The following is a 9907-nucleotide window of genomic DNA, read 5'->3' as shown; positions in this document are numbered from 1 at the left end:
GGTGTTGGAGATCTGGTGGTTTCTGAGGGAACTTGACAGGGTTGCCAAAGTTGTCAGAGGAAAGGAGCACAGCCTTTTGATGCGTCAGTGCACTACTGAAATTCTATGCAATTTAGCTGGCCTTATTTTTGGACTGGCTTTCACCCTTCCTCGTTTCTCTTAAAACCATTAGCCTTTTAAGCAAAGCAGGTGTTTTCTATGTATCAGTTTAAGAACTCTTGTTCGTGTATGAAATAAACTTTGTATGGGACATTTGTTTTTTTCATGAACATCAACAGTAAAAACTGGAACAGCACCCCCTAATATCTTCATTTATGGCAATAATATTCAATATTTGCCAGATATTATGCTGCTAAATCAGCCAGTGCTGTGATTTTACTGGGAAGCATTGTTCTCATCATGTGCAGTTTATTTGTGCACAAGACACATCAAAATAAAAACGGATAAAGTACGATCACTGTAGTAAAAGAAACTGAATCAAATGTTGTCAAAGCCAAACAATGCCCTCTAACATTTCAAGCAAAACCAAAGGACTCATTTTTAAAAGGTTCTGTTTCACATTAACCTCATACATGAGCATTGTTTATATTAATTTTACTTTAAGGAAGTGATTTTCTTTGTCATGTGTGGTTACAGTACATTTTGCTGCTGTGCTGCAGGGGACTCTGTTCCAGACAGGTTGCACATCCTGCTTTGTCTCCTCTGAATCTGGGCTTGAAACGTCAGACTGTACATAGAGGGCTGTAGGCATGTGATCGCATACCCCAGAGGCCTTTTGTGTTTATAAATGTCTTTTTGCGACAGATTGAGATGTCTCACAATTTCGCTGTTCAGTGCTTCCACTGGATGAGCGCAGAAATTGATCGACGCATGGGGACAGAAGTGATCTTTTTAATCACCTCTTTGTATTATAATGTATGTACGGTTTGCTGGATCAAAAATAAAAAGTGCTACTTCTATCTAGAAGTTTTACAAAGCAGAATGTTAAAATACAGCCTTTTTGTTGTTTAAGCATGCGTGTGGGAGGAAAAAGGAGCTGTGGGTCTTTTTTTATATAACATTATATTTTGAACTAAAAAGCTGCAATGCAGACTGTGCGCTACGTTTTTAATCAAAACACTGTCTATCCTAATCTTTAAGTAATGGTATTTGTGGCAGAAAATGTATTTTTCACTGTTTTTAATCATTCTGTGTTAACCAAAAAAACTGTGTCAACTGTGTTCTTGTCGCCATAGTCAGCTGTTATTAATTTTGCAGGATTATTAAACATTTTGGATGTTTTGGTCATTTATTGACCACTGCAGGTCGCCCATAATACAAACTAACCGATTGTACCAGACAAGAGTGAGGAAAAGCCTCACTCACAGAAAACTTACTATTTCTGTCTTTTGATATAAAACCAGCCTGAGAAGTGACAAAGAGCCATTCTGTTACTGGTACTGTACTTTGTAGCGACAACATCAAACATTATTTTTTGATTGTGTGGCTGCAACACCCAGGAACATACAGTGGTGTTTAATAAAAAAAAAAGGGTATCACCTCATAAAACTGCAATTGTCCCCCAAATTACTCAAGTATATGGCAACAGTGTGTTGGTGATGATGTAAATTTGCATCAGCTGATACTTTTAGCTATATAAACACCATCTGAGTCATCTCTTGTTTGTGTTAGGGTGGCGCCTGGTGAACTTTTCATTTTGATTTCCGTTTAAAACATTGAACTGAAGCAACTTGAGGGCTTCCGATAACATTTCAGCCATGAATGTCATGTCTATCAAAACTGTCATGTAAAGGTTGCAAGTGCTCATTTTGGAATATTTTGAGAGCAGCTCTCTATTAGTTAGCTCTTCCCTAACTTTTATTAAATATATCTTTTGTTTATATTTCAAATTGTGATGCTATTCATTAATGCATCTCAAAAAAAGAATTCAAAATGAGTGAAATTCCTAGGTGCACTTTCTTCAAACACCAGTGCAACAGATCACCCATAATAGAAATTAACTGATTATGTCCGACAAGAATGAGGGACAGCCTCACTCACATAAGAAAAAAGAATCACACTTTTATCTTTGCGTTGACATAAAACCAGCCTGTTAAGTAACAAAGAGCCATTCATTTATTAGTACTGTACTTTGTCGCAACATCATCAAACTTCATTTACTGATTGTTTGGCTGTAACATCGAGGAGCAGCAGCTCTAACAACAAACTACGCTGTCTTTCACACCACTCTGGCCATAACACTAACCAGCCAACCAAAGCAAACGTGTACAGCAACATGACAAAGATGTAAATCAAGCTATGAATCCTACTAACTCTGGAAAGTCTCAGTGTTCGAACATGCCTGCCACAGATGTGTTTGTGTGCAGATTTTTGTATGATTTGGAAAAATGTATTGTTTTCCGTTATCAGTAACTTTTGAAAACTGTGGGACATGTGTTATCTCCACTCTCCCATCACTTGAAGCAGGTTACAGTTATATATCAGTTGAAAATACTGTAGCAACCCTCCTTGTTGAATGTAGCTTGATTGGAGGAATTCTCTAAAGACCTTAAGTAAAAGCTGCGCAAAAAAACATGTAGCTGTTAAAAACCCAGGGATACATGGTGTGCTGTTACTGCGTGGAGACCTTGGTATGTTTTGCTTTATTAAACAGGTTCTTAGGCTGATCAACTTACAGTTTGTGACCTACATGTATGTAAATTAGGTCGTGGTGGATGCGAATGTTTCATACTATAAAGGGGTTTTATACGAGTGGTTTTTATCTGTAAAGCACTGGGATTATATGGTTGTGTTAACTGTTGTGTCAACACAGTTTTACATGTTCATTAGCATAACTGTTTGCTGTTAACGTCATTATTACTTTTAATATCATAAACATGATGGGGAGATAAAAGGTGCAGCAATACTTGTGGCCATATTTGGGTATTTTCTGCTGACCTGTGTTGGATGCTGGTCTTTGTGTTTGTTTTGCCTCATAGGTAACATCCTGTTGATTTTTCTATTTTATTTAATTGCTTTTCTCTCTTTAGGGTTTTGGTTTCTTTAAACTATTGATACAGTGTATTCATGTGGATCTAGGGCAGATTCAGTTTTGAAATGTACTCAATTGATACTGGGATAAAATGAAATAAAATGGTGGATTGGATAAAAAATAAATGCTATTTTGCCTGTTTTTTAACAATACTTTTCCTTTGATTTACTGAGTGGGTTCAAAGTGTCTGTGTGTTGTTCAAGTAGATCATCTACAACATATGGCTTTAGGTAACACACACATATAGCTACAGTTCTTATGTGTATGAATGCTTTTGTGTCAGAGCTGTACAAAGTCTGAGTCATTTCTATAATGAAATCAGTGCCACCAGTCCTGTGATGTTATAGATTGTGTTCAGCTCAATAAACAGGAAATGTTTCTGCACACTTGAAGGTCAGTTTATTTGTTATAAGAACTACTACTCAGCTTGAGAAAACTGCTGTAAAATGTCTCAAAACAAGACACTTGACATGTAGAATCTACAGTTTTTTGATGTTTAACCCATAATATGATGTAAAAGTCTAAATATATCAGCTTCAGCATTACTTTGTTCAACTTTTGGAAAAATATCAAATTCCATTTTAGTTAAATGACTTTATTAAAACTGGTCACAGTTTATATGAATTTAAACGTTTTGTCCAGAGTGCACTCAGAAACAACTGACAATGCATTAAAAAAAATGCAAATCTAAGTTCCAGTTACATTTATGAACTGTTAAATTAAACTGGCCTGTAGAGGACATTACTGCACTCGTTTTCTGATTAGCTGAACTACGTTTTTATCCTCTACAATATAATCTCTGAATAAAGTAAACAGAGTACGGTTTCTTAGATGACATTAAAATGTATTATGCAATTTCAGGGAGACAAACATATATGATAATAAAAAACACCAACATAACATATAAAACGAAGCATTTCTTATTAAAATGCATTAAAAGATTTTGTCTGCAAACAAAAATCTACATGGCACAATATCTACTATGTAAACTCAATTTTAAAATTAATCTGTAAATTTTAAGATTGCATTTTCCACAATTAAGTTGCCATGATGGATGAGAACATTCCTTATGTCCCTTCTTGTCTCCTTATTTCTAGCTGTACCTGTTTCATCAAACCACCTCAAGAAACACGATTCTTTTAGCCACACTCTCCTCACCGTATTTCTCCTGCAGCTGCTGGCGAACAACTGGATCGACGGACAGCAAAAGATTGTCATCACAGCGATTCCAAAACGGTCCAGAAATGGAGGAGGGATTTAAAAGCAGATCCAGTGCAGCTGTGAAGTCTCCACTGGTCTTCAACAAGGCTTTGGTTACACTAACTAAGTCCTAGAGGAAAAATAGTAAAAATTAGAAAATGATTTGACACAAAACAGGCAGAGAAGTAAACAAGAGTAAGTGTTGTCATTTGTGTTATTACTTCTTGTCTGTTGGAACATCGGACTCTTAAAAGATAAAAGAATATAACCAAGAATAAAAATGACACAACAGGAGTAAGACTGTGAATCAAATAAAGACCAGTGTGCTGCTAGAAAAGTGACACTGCAATAACAAATGTGTAGCTGCTGCAGTGAAACACTCACCTGGCCTGTCTGGTTCATCAGCTCTCTGATTCGCTGCTTGTCCTCCTCTAACTGGGTCTGAGTGAGAGAAAATGCAGCATCTTTGTTCACTAATGGCTCAGGGTTGGACGCAGTGGCTGGACGACCACCAACAATAGACTGAGAGTCTTCTTCCTGAGATTCACTGTCAAATATGAAGAGGTGGGCGTTAAACTGTGCATTGGCAGCCTCAGAAACAGCAGCAGGCTCAGTGGCTGCAGGTTTAGGGCAGCTTGTCTCTGCTACAGAGTTGCTACTGGAGGCGTGAGCTTCTTGCACGTTCTCCTGGTGGCTGGATGCACGTTCAGGGTTGGACTGCGGGGAAGCAGGATCTGCAGCTGTGTCTGGAGGTGGGGGGACGCTGGGTTCTGTCGATGTGGCTTCTGTTTCAGGAGGGAGATCTGGAGCTTCATCCGACTATGATAGAAACATAAAAGATGTGTAAAGAATGTGGTCTTCGGCACTGTTTTTGTACAAGTAGACGGACTGTATGTGTGGGGGTGAAAAATTGTGCATATTCTTTAAAGTGATAATACACTTGAACACAAAGATTATGGCAACTAAATCACACATTCAACTGTAGTGCACAAAAGTCAGTTAATTACATAAAACTTTCAATCTTCTATTGTTTATTAATGTTGTAATCAGTGCCCTACCTCACTTTCATCTTCAAACTCCTTTGTTGCCAGTTCAAGAATCCCCAACTTTCTCTTCTCTTTTTTCTTCTCTGCTTTCTGAGGCACTGAGTCAGACTCATCTAAAAACAGAGGAGAAGGTCAAATGTTCCACTGACAGAGCATTTGGCTTGTTGTAAAACCATGCAAAAAGCAACACAACAAACCTGCTGGTGCTGTTTCAGAGACAGTAGCGTCTCCATTCTGCTCCGGTTGACTTTCTGCCGCTGCTTCCACACTCCCTCCTCTGGCTTTCTTTGAAGGTGGCTCGTTTGGAGTTGTGTCTTTCTGAAGTGCAGACTTCACTGCTGATTTAGTTTTCTTCATGCACTGTGGAGATGATGTAGGTTGTTCAGCAGAGTTCAATGATGATCTGAGTTTTTTCGCATAAGGTTCAGGGGATAATGACGTCTCAAGCTCAAGCTGCCAGCGTGTTATTCGACGCTGTGGTTGTTCCAAATTAGGGGACGTCTTCTGCTTCTCTTTTGACTTTTTTGAAGAAGAAGTTTTAGGTGTCGACTCAGGCTGACTTGGTTGAGACTCGTCCGGCAAACTCTGCTTCTGTGGCGAGACAGCTGTATGAGGTCCATCTCTTTCAGTGTTCTCAGCTGTAATAAGCTGGATATCTGTCTGGAGGTCTGGACAAAGCCCCTCATTTTGGGGAGGGTTAGATGTTTCAGCTTCTATAATTTCTGTTTGTATGCTTTCTGCTGGTGGTTCATCTGTCTGTTGATTCACTTGCTGCTCCTTTTCTTGAACAGAGATGGATGTCTCAGCATCTACATTTTCTGCTTTGCTTTCATCCATTGTGGACTGGAGATCTATCTGCGGGAACACCAAACCTGTTCTGTTCAATTCTGCTCCACTTAATTATTTACTTATTCACATAAAAACTTTATATATTTAAATCATTAACCAAACTACCTCCATGCAGTGACTTCTTGCTACTACTGTACCTGTGTCAGGTCTGAATCTGCTGAATGCATTTGAGGAGGAACAACATCTTCTTCACATGGATGTTTTGGAAAATCTGTCTCTTGTTTGTTTTCCACCTAAAGATGATTGTAATTCTTCATGTTAATCACAGATGTGACTGAGAGAGATTCCAAAGCTGAATTTGTACTTAAGACATCTAGCATGTCGCAACATGCCTTGCAATAAATGTTTTCATGGTTGTAATGATGCTTAAAACATTGATGCCACCCAGTGGTAGCACTCCTCTCTACAACAGATGTGAGGTTGAGCAGGGTTTTTGGCTTTTCCGAAGCTAGAAGAAGTTCAGGTAAGGAGCTAATGCAGCACATTATTATATAGTTGGAAACAGCTCCTTCACTTGTGATACACTTTTAATATAGATGTCTTTGAATTTATACGTAAAAGCTAAAGCCAGTGTAGCAGTAACTTCTACCTCCAACGTAGACATTATATAAACACGTTCAACCATGTCAGTTAAGTATGTTCTGTATGATTTGTTTGTTCACTGGTGAGGAGCCTTAAGCTTGCTTTTGCTGGACACAGTGGTGGCTTTGTTGGTCCACTGACAGTAAATAATACTGTAAAGTTCAACTCAAAATGAAACCCACCGAAGATAAAGAGCTTTCTAACTGGTTCATGACATTTCAAAGGAACAAAACACATCACTTAGAATTCATCTCATATTCTGTCATTTCTACATTTAGGTTACAATTGAAAATTGTTTCACACTCTTCCTTACAAGAACACATGAATTAAAAACATTTACTACACATTATTTCCATTTAACTATATTGAGATAAATGTTATACTAAACTGACAAAGCCTTAATTTGGAAATTGTAACAAAAAAAAGTGGCCGTGAAAATATGTAGAAATATGTAGGACTGGATTAAACCATGCTGTGTTGTACTTCAAACTTGCATCACTTACGTACATTTTGACAGAAACAGACAAATAAATGACAAAAAAATGACAATATGTCTATGTAGTTATTACCTCTGTCTCTTCCTCTGTTGCCTTGTTGTCTTCTGTTGTTTTTAAGTGCACAACCGGCGACTGCTTCTTAGCCAGAACTTTGTAACGATATTTCATTGACTGCCAGCTGTGACTAGTGACATCCTGCTTCTCCATCTGTTGCCAAAGCCGGTTCCCCCCAGTCTCTGTCTTGTGCTTACTTACATAATTCAAAATGGCAGCATCATCTTCTGGGGTGTAGGGCAGCCTGCCTAATTATAATCAAAGAACGTACATACATAAGTAGATTAACGATTGACCAAATTTACACAAAATCCTAATTTGAGAGTAAATGATCCAGGTAATAAATATGCAGTGCACATCTCATTTTTGGTATTCCTTAAGTCTTTTACAAATGTCAACAGAGAATCAATGTGAAACTTTAAAGTTATACTCCATAGAAAGTGTGAAGGCTGCTGTTTACAACTTACCTCCTGGTAGTCGAGGTGAGCTTTCTTTGCTTCTGTTGAGTCTAGCAGAGCTTCTCTGGACTACACCAGGATTTAATCTGTAATCCTCTAAATCCAGCTGTTCATTCTTCTCAATACAGTCATGAATATACTGGATAGACACGTACCTGAGGAAATTAAAAAATTAACATGTTTCATATTTGTGATGTGAAATAGTTGCACAGGAATGACTTCTTGGGTTGCTTCGGCTTACTGTGCAAAAACTTAAAATCATTTTCGTCATTAGAAAAGGGGCACAGCACTTCATACTATTTGCCATATTAATGCAGAAGAGACGGTACTGAAGTGTTTAAAAACCCAGCATTTAATATTCCACTTGAGGATATGATACATCTAATTATAAAGTAAGCCATGAGACATGATTTTAAATAATATATGTTCTTTGATGGTATAATAAGCTGGTATTCTATCTTTGTCTTAGAGTAATGGCGATGCATAAAAATGTCTGTGTAGTAACAGTGGGACAATGGTATGTATAAGATAGTGACAACCAAGATCACACGGACAAAATCGAATGTATTAAAACTAATACATCTTGCAAACAACTCAACTGTACAACTGTCTCTTTCTGCCATATTATGGTATGCTCCAGAGCGGATTTAAGTGTAAAATGAGTAAACCTCATAGCATGGATGATAAATTGGTTGAGTCAAATCTATCACCACCTAACAAAAGTCTTAAACGGTGCAGCTTTAAGATCATGTAATTTCCTGATACTGACTGAATGAATTACATTCCTTAAAATGCAACATTTGCTAATAGCCATTTGGTCCAGTGCCTACCAGTGAGAAGTAGATTCAGGAATACTGCTTCTTTCCTCAGGGTCCATCAGCAAGATTACTCCAGGCTGCTGGACGTTGCTCAATCTCCCCCCTCCAGCTGTGATGAGTGGTTGTAGCTTCCGTTTGGTGGGACCCGGTCGCAGGAAGAAAGACATGGGCTCACCATCCACATTCATGAATAGAACTGGGGAATAAGCAGGTTGAACCACATTTTCCTGTTTGGATGGCATGGTCAGGAGATATCACCTAGAGGAACAAATTCAATGACAGATGGGACTTATGTTAACAATTTAAAAATATCTTCTGGGACAATATTATGGGCACAAACACTGAAGAAGCAGCACATGAAAACCACCCAAATCTCACAGGAAACAGCTCCTTTGCATATGACAATGTCTTAACAGTCAACACAACGAAACAATCTCATGCTGTATCTCTATCCTGGCAATAGCTAGGTGCCTTGTTAGCTTACTAACAAGGCAATACATCCAGAGATTAAAGTCTTTCATCAACAAATAAAATAATCAGCTGATTTAATAATTTATAAAATATTTTTTCCAACAATAAATGCCAAACATTTGATGTTCTACCTGCAAACATTCAACATTTTTACTAAATATCATAGCCTTGTATTCTGGACTGCTGATTCAAAGAAGAAAAAAATAGAAAAATATCTATTAAATGTTAATTGGCATTTCCAGCGTTTTATAAACAAAGCAAATGATTGCAAATCATTCGGCTGCTAGTTTATTAGCTTGAAAGATCGAACAGACCATTACTAGAGCATTACAACAAATCCCACCTTTATGTAGCTCAGTATTTGCTAAAATTGTCGTAAAATAACCGACTTCTAGACTTTAAAGTGCTGCTGTTGAATTGCTTTAATCGAGTGTAAATATAATATCTGTACAACCCATTTACTATTATCTTATCCTATGCTTGTACAAGATCATATTGAACGGTTTTGACCTACAGCTCTTAGCAGAACCGATTTATGTAAACAATTACTGGACAGAAGAAACTAAACGCAACATTTACCAACGTTTTACAGCGCCACTGTGTTCACCCAGGAGTTGCTAAATGTTGTGTTTAGCTGGGGGGTACCTGAATATGTTACCATAGTAACGTTAGCTTAAACAGGCTAGCACTTTCAGCTTCAACGTAGCAAATAATTGCAGACTGTGAAAAACGCTGCTGCCTAATTAGTTTGGGGGTATTAAATAAGGCTAAAACCTAAACTTACAACTCACCAGGAAGTTTGTTGGCTTCTTAACTCCGCTTTCCCGCCCCGACACGAACAAAAATACAGCCTACTTCCTGGTCTTTTTCTTCCTCGGCGAATTTCACCTACTTAGTGCCG

The 9907-nt window shown here is 37.9% G+C and overlaps 1 protein-coding gene across 1 annotated transcript; it reads right to left on the bottom strand.

The window, feature by feature from the left end:
- Positions 1 to 2097: 2097 nt before the first annotated feature.
- On the bottom strand, positions 2098 to 9907 carry terf2ip (telomeric repeat binding factor 2, interacting protein). Its single transcript, XM_023264225.3, has 9 exons — positions 9798 to 9907; positions 8548 to 8793; positions 7727 to 7872; positions 7278 to 7507; positions 6264 to 6359; positions 5475 to 6132; positions 5290 to 5390; positions 4616 to 5050; positions 2098 to 4361 (listed from the first exon to the last, which is right to left on the bottom strand). The coding sequence occupies exons 2-9, from the start codon at positions 8775 to 8777 to the stop codon at positions 4143 to 4145; spliced, it is 2115 nt and encodes a 704-aa protein (XP_023119993.2). The 5' UTR covers positions 8778 to 8793; positions 9798 to 9907; the 3' UTR covers positions 2098 to 4142.

Source organism: Amphiprion ocellaris, chromosome 5 (genome assembly GCF_022539595.1).
Source record: "Amphiprion ocellaris isolate individual 3 ecotype Okinawa chromosome 5, ASM2253959v1, whole genome shotgun sequence".
NCBI classification, from domain to species: Eukaryota; Metazoa; Chordata; class Actinopteri; family Pomacentridae; genus Amphiprion; species Amphiprion ocellaris.
Note: the sequence above shows the minus strand (reverse complement) of the source record. Positions and strands in the feature narration are given on the sequence as shown.

Bases quoted from the DNA above. Each gene is read 5' to 3' on its own strand.
- terf2ip (XM_023264225.3), bottom strand. From the start codon at position 8,777: ATGCCATCCAAACAGGAAAATGTGGTTCAACCTGCTTATTCCCCAGTT. The intron at 7,873-8,547 runs GTAGGCACTGGA...TAATTTCCTCAG, and splicing joins CCTGAATCTACTTCTCACTG to GTACGTGTCTATCCAGTATA. The intron at 6,133-6,263 runs GTACAGTAGTAG...GTGTTCCCGCAG, and splicing joins CAGATTCAGACCTGACACAG to ATAGATCTCCAGTCCACAAT.